This window comes from Pecten maximus, chromosome 12 (assembly GCF_902652985.1).
Source record: "Pecten maximus chromosome 12, xPecMax1.1, whole genome shotgun sequence".
Lineage (NCBI taxonomy): Eukaryota > Metazoa > Mollusca > Bivalvia > Pectinida > Pectinidae > Pecten > Pecten maximus.
Genome location: NC_047026.1, coordinates 11,822,093 through 11,849,746, shown reverse-complemented (window position 1 = coordinate 11,849,746; position 27,654 = coordinate 11,822,093). Strand labels below are relative to the sequence as shown.

At 35.0% G+C, this 27,654-nt stretch overlaps 2 protein-coding genes across 2 annotated transcripts in view; one reads left to right on the top strand and one right to left on the bottom strand.

The window, feature by feature from the left end:
- Positions 1-14,253: 14,253 nt before the first annotated feature.
- LOC117339985 (neuropeptide Y receptor type 5-like) overlaps positions 14,254-27,654 on the bottom strand; it is a 37,733-nt gene continuing 24,332 nt past the window's right edge. Inside the window, exon 2 of the mRNA XM_033901714.1 lies at positions 14,254-15,708. Coding sequence (XP_033757605.1) covers positions 14,562-15,695 — 1,134 coding nt within the window. The 5' untranslated portion in view covers positions 15,696-15,708 and the 3' untranslated portion in view covers positions 14,254-14,561. The remainder of the gene's footprint in view (positions 15,709-27,654) is intronic.
- On the top strand, positions 24,210-27,563 carry LOC117339986 (keratin, type II cytoskeletal 2 epidermal-like). Its single transcript, XM_033901715.1, has 3 exons — positions 24,210-24,305; positions 26,603-27,054; positions 27,410-27,563. The coding sequence occupies exons 2-3, from the start codon at positions 26,607-26,609 to the stop codon at positions 27,430-27,432; spliced, it is 471 nt and encodes a 156-aa protein (XP_033757606.1). The 5' UTR covers positions 24,210-24,305; positions 26,603-26,606; the 3' UTR covers positions 27,433-27,563.

Below are 27,654 nucleotides of genomic sequence, written 5' to 3'. Positions count from 1 at the left end.
TGTTCTCTGAACAGGACAAAAAGGGAAACGTTTTTATTGTATATATGTACGTTTACAGCTTAGGATTAGCTGGTAATCCGACTTTCCTCGGTCCGTCCGGAAGTTATGAATTCCGGAATCCGAGTTATTGTTTAGTAGCTCTTATAATTGTACCAAGGTTTCGTTAATTTTTTTTTTTTTTAGATCTTTAAGCTTCCTGACGCCATCTCGTTTTGCTGTAGTCGTGTTAAAACTCTATACTCAGATGTAAGAATATTGTTACAGTTGGGTTAAAAACACACATTTTGGTTATTTTGATCAGGTAAAACAGAGTTGAGTTTACATGAATAATTCAACAAGGACAGGAATAGTTACATTTCCTTTGAAATCATGAAGATAATTAGCCAGGATACAGGTGGCAAGGAGTTGGTTTCACTATATTAATGTAAAAGGGTAAAACATAGTTGAAGCTGCCTTTGGAACAGAGATTTTGTCTATAAATAAAGGAACAATAGTAAAATGCCGGTTGGATATCATTAATATAGAAAAACACATCCTTTTAGTTGGTCTTCCCATCTTTCATGTTATTGATATGCTGCATCTCAAATTAATTTTTTTTTAAGAATGTATAAAGATTATTTATTAGCATGAGAGCGTGCTAGAAGAATTCGTCTCTGAACTACAACACTAAGAAAACAGTCATGAACTTTAAAGGTTTGTTACCTGCTATAGCAGGTAGAAAAATTGGAACATAGATTAAACTATTCTCAGGTGAGCGCCAAAGCCCTTAATGGGAATAGCAAATCGCCCTACGTCCGTCGTCTATGAAATTCAGAAGTTACAACCTTCTCATATATAGCAGAAGATATATATACAATATATTTTTGAATAGGTTATTATTTATTTCTGGTCTATTTAAGGGATTATTTCATATTTATTTGCAATATTCCTATTAACTCTTATAATATGTTAAATCTAAAATATTTTTATGACAATTTTAATCAATTTTAAATTATTAACAATTTCTTTTTATTGGTTGTTTATTTTTGATCAGGGGCGACAGCTCGTATCTAACTTGCTCGCTCTTGGTTGTCTACATATTTTTGAGAGCTGAGGGTACATTTCTCATAGAATGCTGTCACAGTCGTCCGTATATTAGTAGATATTTCCAAACTACAGTTTTTTTATTATCAACTGCATACTTAGTTGCGAAATACATTGAGAATGTAAGTTAAATTGATCTTTGTTAATCACTGTGAACATTTTCGTGAAAGAGTTACCTCCCTTCGCCCAGTTACATTTTGATGTTATTTTTCATTTCTATGTCTATATCAAATAAGGTCAAACACTCATCAATCTGATTAAAATACAGATCCTAATACTATCGTGATAGTATTAGGATCTGTATTTTAATCAGATTGATGAATATCTTTAATTAATAGTCCATTACCTAGTCTTTCTAATTCATTTGCTAGTTCGTCAATCATGACGAGGAAGCACCAAGCAGAGAGAACTCGGCCTTGACCGACACTTTGATCTACGGAGTACATAGGACTTAGTTTGCCATCAAAGAGCACTGCTGCTTTAACGTCAACAAATGAACTATATAAGATCCTCCAGAATTTACCATTAAATCCTAATCTATACACTTTATACAGCAATACTTTAATCCTTACAGTGTTGAACATATTTTTATTTGCAAGAAAAGCTGCGTAAACTTTGGATTTTCTCTCAATATAGTAAGAGATAGATTCTCTAACAAAGAAAGCAGCTGTTATACTATCACATTGTTCCCTAAACCTTTGCTGCAATTTACGAGGGAAATTAATCTCATCGCATTTCTTAGTTAATCTGAAGAATAAAACCTTTTCTAAGATTTTCGGTAACACGGGTGTTAATTCAATATCTCTGTAATTGTATATTTAAAGTGTTCTGGATAGTTCTCGCTTTCAATGATGCTACTAAACATAGATACATTTTTTTCATCATTTTGCTACTGGCATATTTTATATGCTCTAATAACCCATCATGTCCCCCTGCTTTACCGTAGCTCATTTTAGAAATAACACGTTTCACTTAAAAATGTAAAGTTAAAGGACGATCACATATGCCATCCAAATTATTAAAACTTTCATCACTTATGTTACTGTCAATATAAATCTTAAAGTTGTCATTAAAATGTACACTGTAGTTGTCTTTATGCTCGGTCCAGGCACAGGCGCTTGCTTAGAGAAAATGTGATTTTTTTTTTATTTGACAGTGGTATGTGTAATCTGTTACACAGTACACATACCACTGAAATCATTTTTTTTTTTAAATTCTCATTTTCTATGCAAGCGTCTGTGGCCCAGGCTTGTCTCAAACATCTGGACCGCGCGATCTTTCCCCGTTAACTTACAACTCACACGACTTTTTCCCTATAGACCTCTTCCTTCGAACGGCTTGATAAAAGGTACAAATGTCTACTTCTGCCAATGACTCCAATTCCGCAAATTGTTTACGCTCGTATTCATCGCGAGCAATATTTTAATTCATTGCGAAATTTTTTCTTCGCCAATTTGTAATCCGGATAGGATTTGAAACCTCTTGGCCGACCTTTGCTAATGCAGAGTAATCTGATATTTCTCATACTAGCATGCAATGATTTGGCCTGACGACAGCTCCAATACGGGTTTAAGTAATGCTTGAATTTCTTTACAGGCAGTGTACGTTTCGCTGCAATGGAAAGCAATTCCACTATAGTTCCTACGCTATTAGACCGTGAACAAGTATTTTCAATCATTTTGTCAATTGCTTGTTTATATTGATTTATATCTAACTCTGTAACCTTCTTCCAATTAACAGAGTAATGTAGGAGTAATAGGTCGACACTTTGTATGTATAACGCGCAACGTAAGTTGTATAGGTCTATGATCGGATACGTTAAGAAAATGGTCATTGCATATACAACAAGATTCGACAAGATCAAGTTAAGAAGATGGTATCAATACATGGTCAATCATAGACACCCTACCACCATCACCCGAAAGGTAAGTATAATTAGGCCCATTAGACCAGTTTTGCGAATTAGCGGATACTAAATACCGATCTTGTATAAACTGTTGAAGAATTTGTCCTCTCTCGTTAGCTTCAACACTGTTCTTACTACCAAACTCTTTGGATAAGTGGGCATTCAAATCGCCCATAACTATACCTGTTCCACTCTCATACATGTCACATAAACACTGCATGGTATCTTTGTAATTATTTAACGGCAAGTTAGTTTAAAAGAGTTAGTTAAAGTTAGAAAAGTCTTTTGAAATGTATTATTACTGATCTGTAGTACTGTAAATAGTTCATCAACTCTTCATGCAGGCAGCAACATGCATTGTCCATTCCTAAACCGACAACATTATACATTGCGTGGAACGAATGTGATTTGGAATCGGAGCACGTGCCGACACAAGTCCAAGTGCCGAACAATGCGATCATTTAGTCGTCTGTATTTCTATTTTCTTAGTCATGTCCTTATTCAGCAGACAGTTAGATATTTATTTCCCTGACATTTGCTCCGTCGGTAATTTATTTGGATCAAGCTTACAATCGATATATAAGTGATGGCCGCGCCTCCTGCCGCATCTGTGTTTAATTCATCTGCAACCGTAGATTTGGTTTACCGAGTCCGGAGTTGTACAAGCCAAACGCCAATACTTTCCTGAACACGGTGTGACCTTCGTGTCACTATCCGTCATTCCACACTGTCAGCTGTGACCAGATGGTATCACAACGGCTCTTAAATGCTTCCTGAATTACTCGTTCTATCTGTAACCCGCAGTCTTTCTCAAACTATCTGTCGATAATGAGAAATATGTGATTTTTTGCTGTCTTTATTGGGAAAGACGTTTTGTCCAGCCTAAACCCGCGAAGGTTAGTATGAATTATCCTATCTAGGTTTATTGTCAGAACCACTCCGCTTGTTAGCAAATAAAACTCAATACATTCTGGATTACATAGTTAAATTCGCATTTCTACAAGACTGTGCATGCAGTTTGTTATCAGGACCCAACGCAACTAAAGTTCATAAAGATTCCGGAAAATCTCGCCGTCAGTCAATAGGCAATTCTACAATACGTTAGACTTGTCTGTGTCCCCAGACAGTCATAATACATACATTCTCTAGCTAATGGGTCTTCGAGACGTTTGGATTTCTGTCGCTGTAGCTGTCGTAACAGAGTTTGATTATTTTATCTGCTGTATATATATGCATATACCAGCGACATATAACATTTGAATACCGATATTTTAAATCCTTTTCTTCTTAACATGTTTTTCATCGCAAGGATTGCCCACACGTAGTTCCTCTTTAAATATTTTAGGGAGAATGTTAACTCGACGTCGTACGTGTACTATTAGTCATTAGCCATTAATTCATAAACAGGATGAAAAAATGCACTATTCTGTTGTAAATTTTAGAGGTTACAGAGAGAATCCTAGTTTAATTATCTCAGGAACCTGACATTATACAAGTAAGAATTTTGGATGCATTTTTATTTCACCAAAATAATAGTATGTCATTTGTTTTCTTGCGAAAAGATTAATTTGCCATGAACGAAATCTTATAAATATGGAAGGATAAAAACATGACCTTATCATAAATATAAAAAAAACTAATTTAACCCACTATTGTGTTTTTTTTATCACACAAAAGGGGGTTATCTCCCCTAAAATTTTATCACGCCGCTCTAACGTTTTCCTGGTATCACAGGCTCTCAGCACAACATGGATGCATCCGCTCTCATATGAGGAACGATTTTTACTAGCTGTATTGAAACATTGGTCAGACGTTCGATTGAAAATCCTTTTTTTCGGCATAGCCGTATAATTTTCTTTTGGTCCCGGATATGACGCGACAGGTGGCGTTACTGGTCAAGATGAAGTGTGTGATTGGTCAATGTAGCGGTAAATGCAAAATGCAGATATGCAGTTGAAAACGAAACAAAGAAAAGATTGAATGCAAGCTAAATAAGTGGATGTATCTTTTTAAATGACACATTAATAAAAACATATTCCTGATTCAAATGCAGTTTTATTATTACCAAAAATGATTCAAACTGATATAATTTTGTTATTCGTGCTAAAACGCTTTAGTTCGTTAATTCATTTCACCATCAGTTTTACATTATAACCATCAGCATTAAAACTATGCCGTTTATCTTTTTTTAAAGATATTTCTTGTTTCTTTTTCTTTCTTTCTTTTAATCTGTTTCAGATCCCATTTAGTGAAACAAAGGGAAGTAACTCTCGCACATCTACATTAACTTTTAAAAGACTCGACTCGACATCGGCATTTGCTTTTGTTTGTTTGTTTGTTTAACAGCACCTCGACACCTACACTCCTTTTAAGACGTTATATGATAGTTTATCGGATCTGAAATGATGTGAAAAAATTGTTCTTATTAAATAGTTGAAATGTTGATAAATTGTCATATTTGTTTAGGTAGAATTATAAATGTAAATAAATTAATCAATCTTAAGTCTCCAATCAAAGAGGGACTCGTAATCGACGCTCGATTAATTTCATACTAAAACACAAAATTTTTAGACTCTTGTTTTGTCGCTTCCTCGATCTAAGTGCGATCCTATGTCAAAACGATAAACGACAACATTGAAACAATTATGCGATAATTTGGTTCTAATCAGCCGCTCTGAAAAATGAACTAAGTAGCCATGGCCTTTCCCCAAGAATCGACCGAACCAATAATTTAGCACTTATCAGTCCTAACATGACATATCAATGATATAAACCATGTAAAAGCCATTTGACGGACGTTCTGTCACCGTCCCCATGGCAACAATGATGAAGTCATAATGTTCACCCAAGCAGTGGCATTGATAATCTGATAAATGACACTTCCGTCTGGTACACCTGTCAGAAATATATATTATCTAATAGATCTCGTGGTCTGTAGGGATTGTTTGATTTGATATTCGTAGCTTGTAATGCTATTTCCATACAAAGCTGTATCATTCATAACGACAGTAAATGCCATATACTTTGTAAAGCTGACCAATAGTTAAATTAACATTGTTACACTGACTTGATGTGATCATATAATCAATATAGTTTTAGCAAATATATACGAGAAACAAAATCTGCGCCATTGTATTTTTTGGATGAATCACTATAAAAACATCAGCACATTGAACAGTGTTGGCGATACCTATACGAAATACATCTGGAGAGTGTTTTTTTCCATATAGTGGAGAGTTTTAGGAATATCAGTTTTAAAATAAGATATTTTTGGTATCTGACAACAAGCGCCGACCATGGCTGAATATAGAAAAGTGTATATCTGAGTTCATGTAGAAAACGTGCCCAGTATTCATCCTCTTACTAAATCAGGAACATTTGTACGTGTACAGTAGGTACGCATGTTTAATCAATTTACATTTGTTCCGATATGCCTGTGTGTCATACAATGCATATGTGTGTGGACTTATTTGTTTTTGTACACGTGTAAATTTGTTTACCACAAATTCGGCCTGTTTATTTACCCATGAAATACATCACCAGTGTAATATACCAAATCGAATTAAAATTAAACTTGTATACTTTAAGCTCCTCTACAATACACTGCAATAATTCTGGTATTGCAGTGTACCGTATAGGAACGGAAATTAAAGTCCTTTATCTGTTAGATTAGTAATATATATCCTTGAGCCCTTTTCATGGGTTGCACCAATCAGAATTAAATGTAGATTGTGACGTCATATAGGGATTGAACGGTGTTTTAATTGCGTTTACAGTGGTATGAACGCAATAAAAACACCGTTTAATGCATATATTTACATCAAACAATTTATTGAAATACCACATGAAGAAAATAAAAGTCGTGATGTGTTGCGACGTTGGTAACTACGGCAGTCGTGGTTGCTAAGATAATATAGTTCCAGTGAATCTACGTTCAGACACCAGTGTTGTTTACAAAATTAAAAGCAACAACTCATAATTTTTGTTCAATACATTTGACGTTTTCAATTCATCAATATATTCACAATCCACAATTTCCGTCTAAGATTAACTATGGTTGTCAAGCACAGCGGGTATTGACACAGATTTAGTAGTCTAGTGGTCGATTGTTCTATGAGAACTGTACCCTTCAGCCATTTGTTGTTAGCTTACCTCGTGGAGAAATTAAATATTCACTCATTTACGCAATATTCAGTTTAGTTTTTGACAAAACACTCATTTGACATTAGCTTTTTATGCAGAAATCATCGGGTAACAGGAGAAAACGCTAAAATTGCGTAGATCAGTCCATTGAAAATGGCGTCGTCTAATTGACGTTCCGGTAACGTCAAAAAGAAACGACGTCATGATTATGTTACCGATTCCCGCGCTTATTACTCCGCTGAGCCTTTTTTCACTACTTTACGCTAATTTTAACACAGTTAGAGTTTACTAAGCTGAAGAAAAGAGGGATATAAATATAGTACGGACAAGCACGTTGCGTCATGAATTTAAAATGGCGCAACAAATATGGCTGCCTCCGTTTGACATTGTCTTCCAAATTTGAATATAAAACCTGTCAAAATGATATTTTTGTGAGTAAAATGATAAAAGTGTATTACATTTAATTTCATTTCATACGGAACTTTATGAAGCTTGTCTCGAAGTTTGAATCTATGCTCATCAGAGTCACAAAAATACTTCCAAGAATGGTTTTAAAAAATTTCATATGAAATTGAGATTCTTTATATGAATAGAAAATAGAATGTATGAACAAAAACTACAGAATAGCATGTGTACAGAAAACAGCATTTTTAGCTCAAAATCTATAAGATGGGCACAACGTGAACAGTAGAAAGCTGAAACTTAATTCATACAGAAACCATTAACAATTATAAGAGCATGTGATTTTCAAGGCCTTCGGCTTCTTTGAAAAAACCTGTTATGTGAATTCATTTTAATCTAAAAAAAATGCCATGTCCTCAAAAAGATAACAAGGGTAGTGATATAGCATGTGATCTGGGACGTTATGTTCAAGGTTTCTGCTTCTTCGACAAAACCTTTTATGTAAATCCATGTAAAATCAAAGCAATGCCACGTTCTCAAAAAGATAACCAGGGTAATGATAAATAAACTACCAGGCATATGACCTTGTGGAATTTTACATCGGAGATGAAACAGAATATTTCCCAATAAGATCATGATCGGGAAAATGCAATTTCATGTTGTTCTCATTAACATACAGAAACACCGATTTGTTATTCCGTCAATTTCCGACCTTTTACCAAGAAAATTGTGATATTTGGAAGAGGATAAGAGTTTTGTATGTGGTCACATGCATGGTAGTTTGATTTTAAGTGATTTTTAGATAATCACACATCACTTAAAAGAAATCGCTCAGGGAGAATTAGACTGGTAACCATCGTACAGTAAGTGAAAGGTGATATATTTGAATTATAATACTACATGAAGATCATCTCACCCTAGGGTGAAACTTTGTTTTCCAGTCAGGTCACTTAATACAAGGAAATTACAAGTCTCACTCTATTTGTTATTTTAATAATATATACCGGGACCAGTCTAGAAAAAAGAAGAAAATCCCCCCCCCCCCCCCCCCCCCCCCCCCCCCCCCCCAAAAAAAAACCCCACAAATCCATCCCGGACAGAAAAAAAGAGATAAGAAAGAGCTAGTAAAATCCATAGGAACTTCACTATAGTGTAAAGGTATGTAAATGAAATTATAAATCCTTTGTAAACAAAATGAGCTAATCAATAGATACCAATTTATATTTATCATCGACTGATCATTTCCACTTCAGCTGTAAAACGTGAATGACGATTGGCCAGCTGTTCTGGACAATGGCGCCATAGTGGTTGCAGATATTAAACATCCCGACTTCATGGAAGCCTCCGACATCGTAAAGCGAAGCACACAAATGAAATCATATGGATTACCGGAGCAAACAATCGAATGGGTAAAAGGACTGATCTCCAACCAGTAGGTAGCGTACCGGTCAATGGTGAATGGCCAATATGCATAACAATCGCACTCCACCAGGAAATTGCATCAGACCATCGCTGATCTGTATACACGATCTTCACACAGTAAAGCGGTATTGGTTAGAGTAGTTCAGACCGATAATGCTTGACAATACAGACAATGAATCGACCTTTGTTTGATATTGCACACTCAAAGGTTGGTCTCCTATTGTAGTCAATTCGTAATTATGTGCTAAAACATCTTCAAACAGTATGAATTGAATTGTCAAACAATAGTGATTAGGAGTTTTGTGCAAAGCAATCAAAATTGATTGACAATATTGCTATGTATTAAAAAAGAAAAACGAGTATAGGGGAAAATCTGTTTTGCAGTGAAATATAAAATGTTTTTATTGCATTTTTGCCGGTGAAATATAGAAATTTATCAAACTAATAAAACTTATATTATCACTGCAGCGATCAGCAGTGAAAATATAAGATTTTACAGTGAAAATATAAGATTTGCAGTGGAACTTGCTGATTTTTCCAGTCGAGGCGGAAATAGATAAATTGGTTATTTTGCTGTATTTCTGAAATTTTTAGACTAGTTTTTGACAAGATACTCACTTGACGTTAGCTATTCATGCACAGATTCTCCTATAACAGCAGAAAACGCTTAAATTGCATTGATAAGTCCTTTCAAAATGGCGCCGTCAAGTTGACGTGGCGTAACGTCACAAAGAGATGACGTCATTACTGATTCCCGGACTTTTTGACACAATTATTTTTTAATTATTTTTTTTTCTAATTTTGTTTTTAAGTTTATGAAATGCAATAAAAAGAAAATTGAATGGTTTCCTGTTAAATATAACATATATTTCACTCGTATGACAGAATATTTCGATATTTTTCACTCGTGAAAATATCGATATTCTGTCATACTCGTAAAAAATATGTTATATTAAACGGGAAACCATTCAATATCCTCTATATATCGGGTTTTATTAGAAGACAGAGACTGATACCTACACTAATAATCTATTAAGTGAAATTTCAACTTTAAAAATGAACGTGATGTTCCCTGATAACCACTAATATTAAATGTTCTTACAACTACTGAATCAATTTCTGATAAGAAGGCTACATGATAGATTTATGATGGTTTACACATTAAACCACCTAAGCTAGAATCCAATATGGCTCCCTCGTCCTAGAATCTGATTAGCCATGTCAGTGTTAGTCTACCTCGTAGTTCTGATTGTCCCAGTCGACCATACCTATTGCCGCAAGATGACGGTTGGCAGCGAAATTACATTACTTGAGGTTTGTCTTAAACCTTTTGACTTTTGGACGAAAGGCTTACTGGTTTCCAAATGCATGTAGTAAACTTAATAGTTTAGGATACTGGCTACGTCGGCACATACCCCCATGGTTCTCTGTCCATTAAGACACTGGCAATAATAATCATTTATGGGATTAATGGTGTCGGAGCTGTCATGCTGGATCCAAACATTGCATTTTACACTTCTTTTATGCCTCGAGTGGATCTGACATAACACAATGTCCAGTGAGTATCAATAGATCCAGATCACGTAGTCACCATGCATCCAGCTGCCAGTGATATTTGGTATGTACCAGAGGAAATGGTCAGAAGGTATCCCATGTCTGTCTTTGGAAAGTCACAATTATCCTCCAGTCGCAAATAGTGACCTGGCCCTTCAGGTCAGATCTTTCACACGCTGACCTAAGGTGCTGTGAACACTAATGCGCGCTTTATTACCCAGCGCCCAGTCCTTTGCGTATTGCTCTGGTGTTCTAACATATATGGTTCCTCTGATTCCATTGAGACAGGTTGTTAATATTTGAACGAGTGCATCGATGACACCTTTGAGATAGTTGGAGGCAAGTTGTGTTTTGAAAAACAGCCATTGCTTTAATCGTCCGTGATGCGACTCCACTACCAATCTGGATTTAGTTATAGGTCTATCAACGTTAACATGTACGCCCTCATGTTGAGCCCAGGTTTTACGTAAAACGGCATCTTTGTTGTCAAACCACGTGATTCCAAGTCTGGCAAAACATCCATAAAACTTCGATCAACAACGACATTTTCAGTTTTCTCCAGCAAGGAGGACTATCCATGATTGCTTTTGTAATCTTCGCATCATGATCGCTTTCAGGCAATTGTCATACTGTGTCCAGAATGTAACCACCAGACACGGCTTCGAATAGTTCAACTACTTCTGGCCATAGTAGAAGATTCTCTGGAGCTTATGATCAGAACTCTTAGGAATAAAGATATATGTAACGTCAAGTATGAAAGTCGCTCGCTTGAAAAGAAAAAAAATGATCCCTGTGAACTGATGTGAAAAAAAGGAAAACGCTGGGGCAAAATTGTCGAGTTTGATCGAAACTCGCCATACATAATGTGCACATGGCATGGGAAGACTGGCCATAAAATAAGACCCTCTATGGGTAATAATGGGATGTTCCGCCACCTATCATCATCAACACCAACGTTTTGATCGTCAGGTTGCGGCTTGCGTTTCTGATCAATCTTAAAACACTTCGCAAACATGACATAGAGGATATCTAACAGTGTCTTCAGTAATCCCTAATATATTTCACGAGTGGGGCTAATATTTTGATATTTTTCACGAGTGCGCAGCACGAGTGAAAAATATCAAAATATTAGCCACACGAGTGAAATATATTTGGTATTACTGAAGACACTGTTAGATATTCTGTTTATTACATTTTTTTATCAACGAAAAACCTACCCCGTATGCTAACTAGGCCTACAGCATAATTTGTAAACAAAAAAATTAGTTCCCCCTGTCCAGGTGCTGACATATATGTCGGGCTTTCTGATTGGTCAATTATTTTGGTATTTTCTAATCATTAATTTGATTGGTCAAACCAGCAAAAGTGATATTTTTAACTAGTGAAAAATATCACTTTTATAGAATGAATAATTTTTGATATTTCACTGGTAAAAATGTAATAAAATCTCTTGATCATCAATAACTTTATTGTCATCTGCTATCAAATCATCAAGCATCCAATTGTACTAGTGGAGTCTTATGTTTCTAGCAAGTTTCTTTGTTTTAATGTCCCCTAAAGACAAATTTACAACCCGCACCTACACACCTATTTCTCATTGTGAGAACAGTACCGCACCTACACACCTATTTCTCATTGTGAGAACAGTACCGCACCTACACACCTTTTTCTCATTGTGAGAACAGTACCGCACCTACACACCTATTTCTCATTGTGAGAACAGTACCGCACCTACACACCTATCTCTCATTGTGAGGACAGTACCACACCTACACACCTATCTCTCATTGTGAGAACAGTACCGCACCTACACACCTATCTCTCATTGTGAGAGCAGTACCACACCTACACACCTATCTCTCATTGTGAGGACAGTACCACACCTACACACCTATTTCTCATTGTGCGAACAGTACCGCACCTACACACCTATTTCTCATTGTGAGAACAGTACCACACCTACACACCTATTTCTCATTGTGAGAACAGTACCACACCTACACACCTATTTCTCATTGTGAGAACAGTACCACACCTACACACCTATTTCTCATTGTGAGAACAGTACTGTATTAGGTGCCTAAAGTATTCATCAGAAGCGATTTTGTAAATAGGATAGAAGCGTTTTACTATGATATTTCAAATCATGGACAAATATGTTAGTTACTTGAAGAAAATGTAGAAAGTAATTTCAAAATAATAATTAGATTGGGGTAAGATTTGTTTAGTCACGGTCGGTCATGCAATATATCGTATTTAACGTCCTAATTATGATTAACAGCGATGATCATTTAAGGACGTGGCCTCAGTATATCGGCATAACTTGTATGCGTGCTAAGGGTTATGGTATATTAGACAAAGGTACATGTGTACATTTAGGTTTGGAATGTAACAGGGTGGTCTGCTATGTCCACTATCGTTCATCAAGTCATTTGGGTGACACACATCAAAGCCAAAAAATCAACGCTTCGCACAAACAGAAAAAAGTTTTGATACTGGGGCAGGATTAGGATAAGCCTTCAATCCCTCGATACGCTTAATAATCTTGACTGGACTATATTTGGAAGACTTTCAGAATGTCATTTCATCACAAAAAAGTATCGTTTTTCATAAAATGCTTTAAAAAATGAAATTATCGGCGGTATGCTTACTGTTTTAGCATTTTGGTATTTAGTTTACGGTTCAAACTTTCCCGTTTCCTTAAAATGATTAATTATTTTTTATCTGTTTTCTGTAGAAATCTGCGTTATTAGCTTAGTAATTTAGTTACGTAATTAGTTAATTAGGAAAGTGCATCATTGATTATTTGGGGGAATCATCTTTCATGACACAAAGCAATGCATTGGTGAGGTCTTTAAGGGTAAAAATTCTCTAGACCGACCCCATGGGAAATTAACACTGATGGAAGCCCCACCTTTATTGAAATTCCTCGTTCAACTGTATCAGCTTTAATGCTTATAATTTGTGTGGAATAATTACGTTGTAATACATGTAAAACCCAATCTGGATTTTCTATACAATAAAATCACATAGCGGTACATATATACAGAAAATAACTTCACTGCCCAGAAGTTATTACAATTAGAGATATTGTCAATTTTCAAAAGGCATGCACGCACGCACGAAGATGCTTACACTTGATTGCAAATTGAGTTGTCTTAAACATGTCAAAATATTACGTCATGGAGTGTTTTACATGTTTTCTAACTTTCCAGTTATTAGAGGTGTTGCATCGCTGACACAAAGTAATTATGATAGAGTGAAAACAAGATTAGGATGTTGTTCAAACTTTGAAGGATTTACGGTATCATCACCCTCCAAAAGATTGAGCTTCTCTTTTTATTCAAATCTCCGGCAATCATTTTTGGGCGCTGTTATTTTGTGTTTGTCTTTTCAAAAATATAACCTTGTGTGTCATTTTGTGTTTTTTGTTTGTTTTGAATTTTGTTGTTGTTATTGTTGCTGTTTTTATTTATTTTTTATTTATTTATTTATTTTTTTGTTTTGTTTTGTTTTTTGTTTTTGTTTTTACGAGAAGCTGTGTATACGCTGTAGGCAATGTAGAATCTTTCAGTCGCTGTTCTCTATTCGTTCATAACATGAAAGCAAATTATCTATAATGGCTACAAGTATATTCAATTATACACACAATTTATGAAAAAGATAACTCCACGAAACTTCAGATGTATATATATAATTTTTTTCATTGTTTTTTATTTTGTAAAAAATACAAAGGTAAAATTTGATCTCTAATATCCGGGTAATTTATAATAAAGAAGTATTATGAATGTAATTAAGATGTTCCACAGAAATATAAACCCACCAGGACGATAGTTTAACAGTCTGCTGTGTTTCTTTTAAACATCCCCAAAACAAACAAATAAACAAACATCCAAAAATCCAAAGCCAAACAATCTAAGGTTGTAGCAACCAGAATTGTCGTGACAAGAATACGAAACAAGGAACTAGAAAAATCGGTCTTCAATGGTTTGATTTAAAGTATAGATCGTACATTTGGGTCGTTGATATCCCCACATCAAATCTGTACCGTTCAAATATCCATATGTCGAGTAGATGTATATCCATGTAAACAGAGTTCTATTCTTTCTCGATATCGATTTAACATGATGATATTAGAATCTTTGTCTCGAAGTTTCCAGCATAACATTGCTTTAATTTCTCGTCTGTAATTCGAGTTAAACCAACCATAGATGATCGGGTTGATACAAACTGAACTCATAGCTAGTATATGACAGACAGCAATTAACCAGTTAAAGTCAATGCCTGTGAACAATTCATAGTTTATATCAGCTAAGAGGTTGATCAAGGTTAGCGGGAGCCACGTCAGAGCAAACACAACAGTTATGGATGTTAGAAGGATGATATTCTTTCTTTGTCGTAATAGATTTCTTCGACTTCGGTGTAGTTCACGTGAATATGACGGTTTGGATTCAATGTGTGTTCGTATAAATCTACAAATAAGGATATGTAGAGAGACAATAACTATTATAGGAAAAACAAAATGAATACAAAGAACTAATAAAGCATAGCCCCTCCGTGCTACGTCAGAGTTCCATTTCTCCAAACACGATGAAAATAAAACAATATCTTTGGTTATACAAACCGATTCCACATCATGATAAATGAACATTGGGAGAGCGAGAGCTAAGGATACCATCCACACCATGATGAAAATATACCTGGGGCGCGTCCGGGCCTTCGGTGTACATTGTACTATTGCTTTATATCTATCGACCGCTATGAAAACAATGGTAAATGTTGATACAAACACATATATTGTCTGTAAACTCGGCACAATTTTACATAACACTTTCCCAAGTGGCCAATGTTTCAAGACAAGTTTCACAACGGTGAACGGAATGCACAAAATTGACGTCAATATATCCGATATTGACAAGTTCAGAATGTACCAATTTCTTGAATTTCGTTTCCGGATGATGACGTAGCACATTGCAGCATTACCTAAGATACCAAACAAGCCAATGATGGAGAAGGTGACCACAATTACACACACGCCAACAGAGCCGAACCAGCTGTTTGAGAATTCTACTTGTGATTGCAGACGCCAAAAGTCTTGAATGGAAAAATTCTTGTCCTCCCACGCGTACAGGCCGTCCAGTGTGTCGAAAGTCGTGAGGATGTCCTGGGTGCTGTTTCTGGTCATTGTAATCCCACTACTGTAATAAAGAAAACATTAAGATAAGTTTGGAAATAATGAACCATTTCATGGGTAGAAATGTAGGCGCATGTAAGTCTCAAATTACATCCAACTGTGCGTAATGTTGACATGCAGGTTTTTGGGTTCTAATAAACAATAAAAGAAATTCGACTTCCTCAAATATTCAGAGATTATGCAATTTTCATTTCGTGAACAAATCGTTTTTATCTATTTAAAAAAAATTGTTCACGTGCTTATACAACAACGATGACGATTATCTTAAAATCAATCCACTTGTACACACGATCTTGGTTTTCTGAATACAAATATGATAATATTTTAATAACACAGCACAATTCTACCAAGTTTTGACATTCTTCAACGTTATGAAGATTCTGGGTTAGAGCAGATAACTAAGCAGTTGCAGTAATATTTTTGTTTTGTGTAAGACATGTAAATATATAGTCTATTTATATCTATGTAAATTTACTATTTTTGAATCAAAGCATTGAAAATGTAAGCTCGCGTTAACAAGTCCCTATCTGGTAGCACGTGTGATTCAGGAGCATTATGCATTGAAGGATGTGTTACAATTATCACGATTTCCGTGACAGATGTCATCTACCGACGGAAAAAATGAAAAGAAGAAAAATCTGACAACACAATATTTCGAGAAATTTATGTTGAGACAGGTGATGCTTGTTTGTGGAGTTGTCACTTTTCCTGTATTTGACCTAGGTGTCGTCAAGGAAGCAGACGACGCTACCCCTACTGGAACACCCTGTCTCATTATCCTTTTTTACTTTTTTCAAATGTTTCATAAGACTGCTTAAACAGCTGGTAAGTGTTTAATCAATTTAGCAATTAATTCTAAAAGATGAAGAACAAACTGTTATATTGAAGGATAGAGATATTTTAACCAATAATGCGGTTATCAAATGTAAGCTGAAATGATATCTTTCGATATTCAATGATTTATTTACTGTAATATCGCAGTAGAATGTTTCTGTTGAAGGTGGAAGAATTTACGCTGTGAACGTGTCCATTGTCGTAAGCAATGTCATCTCTTTATTCTGTGTAGTTTAATCAATGTTCTGACAAGGATTCAGAATCGGAAAAGAACTTTTGCCGACCTTTTTGTAGATGGCGGTGTTTACATCATCTCTGAGATACCTACGTAAGGGTACATTGATAATGAGGAAAAAAAATATGAACATCATCTGAACGCTGCTGCTTTTAGACTGGGAATGATAATGTGGCTAGAAACAATATGTTCGATAACACAATCTCTTTCTGTTTTGGTAACTACATGTTATGTTAATGTTCGATAACATAATAACGTGTAGCAGATAACGACAATTAGTTAGCGACAATAAAAGTACATGTATGAAGAAACGGCCCAACACTGAAATGGATGTTCTGGCCAACATGTCAAAGTTTACATTTGAGTGAGTTTCAGCTATAGACTGTTTTTACTTTTCATGATAAAACAAATACAACATGAAAATGACAGGACAAAAGATTATACATTACTCAGATCGATTCATACGATACATGAGCAACACCGGAATATACACAAACAATTAACATTAATCAAAAGTAAGTACTGGCATTGTCTTTAAAAAAAAAATCATATTAGTTTAAAAATATATATTATACACACATTATTCTCTAGAAACGTTTACCCATCTTCCGGTTGCAGTTAGAAGACAATGATTACATGTACAAGTTAAATATGACATAAAATAAAGATTTCAATGAATTTATGCATTTATCATCATAAATCTTACATGTTTGTGGTAGATACTTAAAATATATCCAATTTCGTTAAATCTACATACAAAACTGTTTATTACGAAATCTTCATCTCCAGAGTAAAAATGGTGCTTTCAGAGATGTGTTTGATTTTTTTTTCTTTTTCAGGAAAAGACGAATTTAGGAAAGAAACTAAAAAAACAAATAAAATTTATTCCGTGCATACCAGCTATTACAAAATTCATAATCTCCGATCGATGTTGGTTAATCATCATATTGCTTATAGAGCTTGCTCAGACAATTGTTAAATATCATTACATATTGTTTACATTGCTTACTTTCAATGTTGTTTTGTCATGTGATAGCATGTGTAACTTGTTTCCTAATATACTAGTGTTGTTATTATTTCATATTAATTAAAACATGCATGTGATGAAAGAAGACATCAAAGCTTGGAGTGGGTGTTGTTAGCTTGGGTGGGTTGGAATTACAAAAAAAAAAAAAAAAAAAATATCAAAGGTTTTGCGTTAAATTTTAGATTCTATCATTCTCATTTCATGATGCACAAGTTAACGTTAACTTCACAGAAAATTGAAGAGGTGGATGTTATCTCCTTCACGCAGGCTTCAAGTTTTCCATCCTGTGAAATTAACTAGAGAAGCAAATGTATTCATGTACTGAAATATGCACTGTGAGAAATGCTGTCGTGAAACAACAATCTAGTGCTGAGTGAGATTAGTTCAATTCTTGTATGGGACATAATTGGTTTCCTTCGCACGTGCTATAAATCATCTTCGCTAGCCAAGGCTTCTGATTACGTTACACTCCACGAACCCTTGGCGGATATCGTCGTGTTCAAACCGTCGCGCCCTGGAATCCCAGGGCAACCAATCAAATCGCGTTTTGCATTCTGGCTTGGTTTCGCAGTAAACAAAAAAATGCGGCACCCAGTACAGAGCTACATTGCCGACTATGTCATGGCATTTTACCTAAATACAAAAATCACAATCTTTGGGGGAACATTCGCAGTGCTTGATCAATTCATATAAGTCATTGATCACATATCTCATCGAAATGACACCAAACCTCGATGTGTGTTTGTAAACATCACCGATGAAGTAAATCGGTAACGCTTGTTTTGATTGGTCGAAAATTCATGCATGAAGGGTGGTAATTTCGAATCACCGCTAGAGGGCCAGAACTGACGCCTATATCTGCCAAGGGTTCGTGGAGTGTAACGTAATCAGAAGCCTTGGCTAGCGAAGATGGCTATAAATGTGCATAACTTGAATTGTGTGCTGCTTGCTTGTGTCCTTATTATAGGGTTGAACTTGACTGGAACAAGTATTTGTGTTCTTTCCTATGTATATATTTATATATTATTTATGATATGTGTACAATTCGCATCAATTTATGCAAATACATTGCGATACAGGTATTAATATCATCTTATAGACGACTTCCACTATGATCATGTCAGGGTATCGGGCTGACCATCACTGCATGCGCCATTGAAACGTTCTTTTTTAAGAACGCCGATGTGGCGCATCGGTATAAGCTGCGGGTATTTCTGGCTAGGCGATTGGGTGCCTTAGATCGTGAGTTCGAGACCCGGTCAGGGCACGAGTCAAAAAGTTGTCTTCCTTCGTCAGTTGTGTTACTATTTATCAGTAATATGATATTAGTCAAATTTTATTTAATAATATAAGTAGTAATTGATCAATACTATTTTGTAATTATTGCAGGATTACTTAGATTACGCCAAAATCTGACGACTGTATGGACTAAAGGGATATACATATTGTTATAAATGTAACTACTACCTATATACTACAGGCTCTGTAAAATCTCGGTAGAGTCTTCAATCATGAAAGTAAGTAGAAGTACAAAGACACACTATCAAAATGTTGCTGAACAATTAGGTTATGCATTGTTAAATTAATGCTTAATTGGTAAAAATTAGGTGCAACATTCGAAATTAGTAGAAAATATGTAATTTTTTAGGCATTCATGTGTTCTAGTGACACAACTGTAAACAATAACCAAACAAAACACTACTACTAGTGTAGTGTTATATTAATGAAGTGTAATACAAGTGTAGTGTAATACAAGTGTAGTGTAACGCACGTGTAGTGTAACGCAAGTGTAGTGTAACTCTGTTGTAGTGTAACGCAAGTGTAGTGTAACACTGTTGTAATGTAATACAAGTGTAGTGTAACACAAGTGTAGTGTAATACAGGTGTAGTGTAACACTGTTGTAATGTAATACAAGTGTAGTGTATCGCAAGTGAAGTGTAATACAAGTGCAGTGTAATACAAGTGTAGTGTAATACAAGTGTAATGTAATACAAGTGTAATGTAATACTAGTGTAGTGTAATACAAGTGTAATGTAATACAAGTGTAGTGTAATACAAGTGTAATGTAATACTAGTTTAGTGTAATACAAGTGTAATGTAATACTAGTGTAGTGTAATACAAGTGTTGTGTAATACAAGTGTAGTGTAATACAAGTGTAGTGTAATACTAATGTAGTGTAATACAAGTGTAGTGTAATACTAGTGTAGTGTAATACAAGTGTAGTGTAATACAAGTGTAGTGTAATACTAGTGTAGTGTAATACAAGTGTAGTGTAATACAAGTGTAATGTGATACTAATGTAGTGTAATACAAGTGTAATGTGATACTAATGTAGTGTAATACAAGTGTAGTGTGATACTAGTGTAATGTAATACAAGTGTAATGTAATACTAGTTTAGTGTAATACAAGTGTAGTGTAATACAAGTGTAGTGTAATACAAGTGTAATGTAATACTGGTGTAGTGTAATACAAGTGTAGTGTAATACTAGTGTAGTGTAATACTAGTGTAGTGTAATACAAGTGTAGTGTAATACAAGTGTAGTGTAATACAAGTGTAGTGTAATACTAGTGTAGTGTAATACAAGTGTAGTGTAATACAAGTGTAGTGTAATACTAGTGTAGTGTAATACAAGTGTAGTGTAATACAAGTGTAGTGTAATACTAGTGTAGTGTAATACTAGTGTAGTGTAATACAAGTGTAGTGTAATACAAGTGTAGTGTAATACAAGTGTAGTGTAATACTAGTGTAGTGTAATACAAGTGTAGTGTAATACTAGTGTAGTGTAATACAAGTGTAGTGTTATACTAGTGGAGTGTAATGCAAGTGTAGTGTAATACTAGTGAAGTGTAATACAAGTGTAGTGTAATACTAGTGTAGTGTAATACTAGTGTAGTGTAATACAAGTGTAGTGTAATACTAGTGTAGTGTAATACAAGTGTAGTGTTATACTAGTGGAGTGTAATACAAGTGTAGTGTAATACAAGTGTAGTGTTATACTAGTGTAGTGTAATACAAGTGTAATGTAATACTAGTGTAGTGTAATACAAGTGTAATGTAATACTAGTTTAGTGTAATACAAGTGTAGTGTAATACAAGTGTAGTGTAATACAAGTGTAGTGTAATACAAGTGTAGTGTAATACTAGTTTAGTGTAATACAAGTGTAGTGTAATACAAGTGTAGTGTAATACAAGTGTAGTGTAATACAAGTGTAGTGTAATACAAGTGTAGTGTAATACTAGTGTAGTGTAATACAAGTGTAGTGTTATACTAGTGGAGTGTAATGCAAGTGTAGTGTAATACAAGTGCAGCTAAAGCCACATACTCACAAACAACCTAAAATACTAGTTACACCCGTGTATTAATGGCAAACAAGGATGCTCAATCACGCTCTCCTAACATTAAAATGACCACTGGCCTGGACGCTTGACCAGGGGAGTCCCTGAGACATCAGTGTATAAAAATAACTCGCCGCATTTATATTTATAGCGAGATTTGACACGGAGCCGAAAACGAGGCTATAACAACTTGCACTGCACATAAACTACACACATGGCCGTTGTTTACATATCGAGCATACGTGAACTTTGCCTAATAATGCTTTCATTTAAACATATTAACAGAATATCCGCGTAATACCCAGGTAACTGAACAAAATAAACAAACATAGTTTACATTTAAATACTTAATTTTAAAATGTAGCAATATGCATACAACAAAACATCGATAAAATCTTAGATCGGTGAAGTTGACAATGTTCAAAAGCTAACCAGCAATCCAATAGACGTCCGTAAAAATCGGAATTCTAGTCTATTCCTTTTTCTTCTCTCGTTAAGTTCCAACGAATCATTTCCTTTCCTAAGGAAATACTCGGGGTTTGCCGTTTCCACACACTTTTGTGTCTTTATTTTTAGCAGAATCTGTCTGCGTTTTCGCAGTTCCACGCTTGCGGCGTTCCGCCATTTTGTATGGACTGTAAAACCCACCGTTGCATTGTGGGACTAATTTTCAGAGAAACTTGGTCCGGCAGCCACAGCTATTATTTTTGGGAATTCCCTGTATACTTTCATAAATACACATTTTCTTTCAGTTTCTGATTCACGATAGTCTGTTAGGTATATCAAGTCCGAAAACTGTAAAAAGCTCAAAATGTAAACATTGATATATGTTTCTTCTTGAGTATGTGGCTTTACTACTAATGTAGTGTAAACGTGACAAATTCGATAGTTCACGGCAACAAAACAAAACGATTAAAGAGTCCAAAAACTTGTAATAAGCATTTGAAGCTAAAGGCTATTTACGTTTTAAATTCAGAAAAGGATAAAAATCACACAGAACAAAAAAAAAACAAAAAAAAAAAAACTTTAAATCATTCATGTCTTCTGTGATAACCACATCGCTATCAATGTCACAAATAGTGTTCTGTGGATGGCATTTCTGTTTATGTACAGAACATCATCTTATCTTCTGTATAGAGGCCTCGTTCGTTCTCATTTACATAACAAAGGTCTGTATTGGCCATCATATACCGGCATCTTAACCATGGTGTAGACATGATAAGAAAGAGCTCAACTAAGAGCAGCCAATATTCTCCACTGTATGAGAAATCTGAGCTTCGGGCAGATACCACGCGCTAGAACATAAAACTATGCGGAGAGGCGGATGTTGAACGTTTGATTGTGTCGCGTTGTATAGCAAACGTATTTCACAAGTTTGACAGAATATCGACAATTTTCACGAGTGAGAGGCATATAATATGGATCTGTTATAGGTGTGAAATATACAGTGGAACCTGCCCTAAAGACCATCTGTGAATAACAGCAACCTCTTTATAAAGGCCGCGTGTTTTGGATCCCAATGTAATATAAATAATTGTACAGTGTGTGTATATGACACTCTGAATAAAGACCACCTGCTCATAAAGGCCAGTCTTCTTTGATCCTTTGAGTGCCCTTTATAGACAGGTGAAATCCAAAGGGAAATCATCATTTTTTTCATATTTTTACAATAAAACCCTTTTTTATAACTGCATAATTGTTTATTGTGAAAATATACTCTACGTATCATAACGATCTTTCTTAAGTCTATCAGATAACATAAACCATTTCCTGGTGACAGGTATAATCACCACACCGTGACATTGGAACAATAGTTGATAGGGCCAGGTAAAACAGTGACCAGGTGAGTCCTGACTGTTGACCTCAATCTGAGGACATTGTATATTGTGTACAATGGGAGATTCTCCTGTTCGTTATATTAAGGCTGAATCGGCGGTTATTGGGATTTACCCTCATCACGACACAATAACTATTTAAAAAACCGCTTACCAATGGAAACCATCAAAATCATGGGCGAGGTTAATTGGATAAATTCTCATACGATATAGAGAGAGAAAAAAAATAAAAATCTGATATTAAAAAACTTACATTAGTGTTGGGGAATGTATACTTCCAAGGGTGCTAGTGCGTTCGTCTGTTTCCGTCATTTAATGGCATATATGTTTAATGGGACGTAAATAATGCTGAACAAGAGCCGGACTGACACTGCTGACCAGGTTGATACTCGATGATATAAACATACAATTTGTAGTTATTGTCCAAAAAACGACAAGTTGATGAGAGATAAGTCATTACAACTTCCGAATTCCTTTTCATGATGATATATGCGAAAGGCGAATAATAATGTAGCATTTAGTTATCGGTTATTGAATTGCCAAATAGAGATATGTATTTTATGATTCTGGCACATCATTTAATAGCCAAATCTAGTATTACACGAATAACTCTGTTTTACGAAATGACGGAAAATAACAACACAAATAAAATCACAACAAAAATGAATAAATAAATAAATCCTGTCACCATATTTGTAATGTTTTTCATTCCGACAAAATTGTAATGACCTTCAATATGTCATATGGATTTGGCATCAGGCGAAGCCTATGTCAGTCCTCTCCAAATCATTTTATATATTGTAATACATATTTGTAATCACAATAGAGCTATATTTTGGCCCCGGCAGTCTTCCCACGTGCAAAATCCTGCTGTTGCGTTACACATCTATTACTAAATATATCTTTATTAGTTATTTACCAAAGAAATCAACTTAAGTATGGCCAGTTGTTCGTAAATTATACCTATATCTTTAAAGGAACTCATTTTAATGGCCTTTAGGGAGATAAAATACAGAGGACGATACTATTGGGGACGGCAGATTTTTTTTACGGAAGTAGTTACCGAGCTTATAGTACAGCATTGCACTCTTACGCTGCTATTAAAATGTTCGCGTATAGTCCGTTAGGGTCGGTAGCGGTCAGAAGTACATGTCTGACCGAGAGATTTTATTCTCCCATCATCTTGCCCATGTCAAACACAATAATTTCATTACAGAAAGAATAAAAGAAACATTGTATAAATAGACGGTGAATGTCTGTAGAGATCAGACGACGTTCGAACACTTCACTAGCTCCCAACCAGCTGTTTATCCCGCAACAACCTTACAAGGTAAGTGTCTTATCTATATCATTCCCTCAGGATTTCCTCAGTTTTGGCTCCACTGATGAATCCTAGTTGAACGAAACAGCTTTCGGGTATATAATTTGAAATACACATGATTTCATATAATACATTTTTTTCCTAAATTCATATTAAAATACGCTATTCGTCTGTGTGCCGCTCTTATTATTCACAGAGTTTAATCTCTATAGGTTTTATTTCCTATGTATAGACCTCTCGTAATGACGTCATAACTAGTGACATTATTCTCTCCCCACGATGAATTATCCTATTACAATTATACACAGAGACGAAGGTATCTGTTTTGTATAGCTGTAATGTTAACTTTATAGGTATGTACTCCAAACATTTGATTAGCGTAATGATCTGTACACTTTGTTTCTTTTATCGAATAATTAAATGTATACATTATACATATATATATTGCAAATGAATGTGACGGCTAAATGCATAACATTTAAGATATTTAAAACAACGCATTTTTATATATACCAAATGAAGAAGACGGCTTACTACTCAAAATTTAAAATATCAACAAATATTAATAATGTTATTTAAAAAATAAAAATATAAAAAAATAAAATAAAATAAATTAAATGAAATATAAACAGTATAGCACATCTTAAGTCATAATGAGTTTTACTGTAGGTATATAACGGATATTTACTTGTGTTAATATTAAATTTGTAGTTACCAATTACGAAACAATCTGAATATATCTTTAGTTCTTTCTTTAAAAAGACAGCAAACATATACCATAAAGTTATAGCTATTGTGTCATCGCCCTTTCATGGTTTTATTCATTTGTCTTTTTTTTAGTATAGAAACCAATATCACACACACACACGGTTGGTGTTAGATCCTAAGAAGCAATATGAGTGAAACGTTGTCCATCGATATTTATAAAATGTTATACGGTTCTGTAGAAATGTGACAGTACCGGTCGTTATTAAACAAATATATCGTGATTGTCCGTGCAATAGTCCAGAATATTTGACACGAGGTACTGATAATCGACCAGAGCGATTACCAGTACCGAGGGTCAAAAATTCTGATGACTTCTGATATACTTGTTTTATTACATAATCACTAAAACACACTTAGAATCATTCTAGGCCTACAGGAAAGTCAATATTTCAATGTCGCTATGACTGCCGTCTGGCAGTGTTGACATCTGAGTGACTTATACGCTTGAAAGGGTAGGACTAAATTCCGAAACGTCATAGGTTTTCAATAGTTCGCAGGTGACCAAATTGCGAAGCGTCACAGGTGTTCAATAGTTCCCACGTGACCGTGCAATAGTCATTTTAGCCGTGCAATAGTTCATAATATACCTTATGCGTATAACTAAGGAAAATCAAACGCATTATGTAATACAGGGAGAGTGGGTGTTCTGTTTCTATTCTGATCTAAATGAAATATTTGTTGTGTGCAAAACAAAAGTTGTTCCTGAACTCGGCTACAATTGTTTTAATGGGGTTGCCATTGCCATGGAAATGTGTAACATAAGTATATATAAGATTTGATGACTAATCTTACACTGATGTTTGTAAGCATTTTAATTTAGCAAGTCTCGAATGTCGACTAAAATACTTAGACACTGTTTTCCTTTTTAAATGTGTCCATAGCCTCTTTGACTGCTCTTATCTGATCAGTTCTTGTCTTACCATCTACCTAGTCGACATCTTAAGAATACTGCAAAATCGTTATTTTACAACTCATTTTTCAGACTTAATGTACGTAAATGCAGCCTTTTATGATAAGCCAAAATATTTGAATGATATCATGGACACTTACAATGTAGATATTCTTTGCCATTCTCTGTCAACTTTTAAGAAACTGCTGAAAGAAGTACTGGGTTTTTTTGCAACTGTTGATAACTATTTTATGTTATTATTGCTTCTGTCTAAATGACTGTATTATAATTAATTTACATGTTGTTATCAATTCTATTATTAGATCTTAGGATCAGTTAAATAAAATAAAATTGAAATAAAATTGAAATATCAAATAGAGAAATTAGAAATAAAGAACAGGAAAATAAAACATATTGATAATTGGAAAGTTAAAGCAGACATGATAGGAAAAGTACAACATATGCAGTGTATGATAAGAAAATCTCATAGGAATATTAGAATAAAATTGTGTTGATGCATATGCCAATCTTTAACACTGTCTGACGTCCGTATACCTTACATCGTGAGAGGCCATTTAACTATTGCATGTGTGTATCTTTCACATGAACCCGTCATACACTAACAGTGTTGTATCTTTTTCTATTACAGAACAATGCTGTCTGTGTGTCTTCTTCTAGTTGTATCTCTGGGTATGTGCAGTGGTACGTACAATTTTATGTACGGCGGCGGAGTTGGTGGTGTCGGCAGAGTCGGCGGAATGGGTGGCGTCGGCGGCATCAGCGGTTACAGAGGGTATGGCTTCGACGATGATGAAGGATATCGATTTGGTGGAATGAGCAGAATTGGGATGGGCAGGCAGGGCTACGGAATGAGCAAAGGTTATGGAATGGGAGGAAACATGGGAGGATTCCCGTCAGTCCAGTCCGGATCAATGGGATTTGGACGTTTCCCCCCAATGGGAGGTGCCATCGGGGGTATGTCTGGTCCAGGGGGAAACGCTTTTGGTGGATTTGGCAGGGGACCCCTCGGGGGTTCGGCTGGTTTTGTTGGTGGTAGAAGGTTTCCTGGATACCCCGGCGGAAACCGCAGATATCCTAAAGGTAGTTATCATATAGTCGGTGATACGAAACCTATCAATGGGCAGAGTCGTAATGATAATGATAATGGTAATACATAAATAAAAAAGATCGTCGATTTTAAAAATCATGTACATTTATAAACTTTCATCTCAGACGTTATTATACTGCATGGAATAGTCAATACACTTTTATTGAGTAAATTGAATTATCTCAATTATTGATCTATATGTATTCAGACTTTGTTTGATTTTTATGTTTAACAATGCTTTTATCAAAAGTGGTCGCTATAGATTGAAAATCATATTGTTCAATTAAGCTTTATTTTTGAAAGTAAAAATTGATGAAATTTGTAATAAAACGTTTGTTCATTTTTCAGGCAAAGGAAGATTTGGCAACTAAACCAGCCATAGCCCGTCATTTTGATACCACGTGACCTGTATTGTATGATTTAAACTTTGTCTTTTGTTCCTAATTTATTTAATTGTTCGTCCCTTCCATTTTCTGTTTGAAATAAATTATTTCTGATCATGCGAGGTTTTTATTTTGTATTTATTTGATAACTTGTGCCAATTTATTTCTTTTTAGAAAAATCATTCTGTAAAAATATGTAGCGTATCACAT

Coding starts and splice junctions, on each gene's coding strand:
- LOC117339986 (XM_033901715.1), top strand. CDS start 26,607: ATGCTGTCTGTGTGTCTTCTTCTAGTTGTATCTCTGGGTATGTGCAGT. Junction 27,055..27,409: donor AAACCGCAGATATCCTAAAG/GTAGTTATCATA, acceptor TTCATTTTTCAG/GCAAAGGAAGATTTGGCAAC.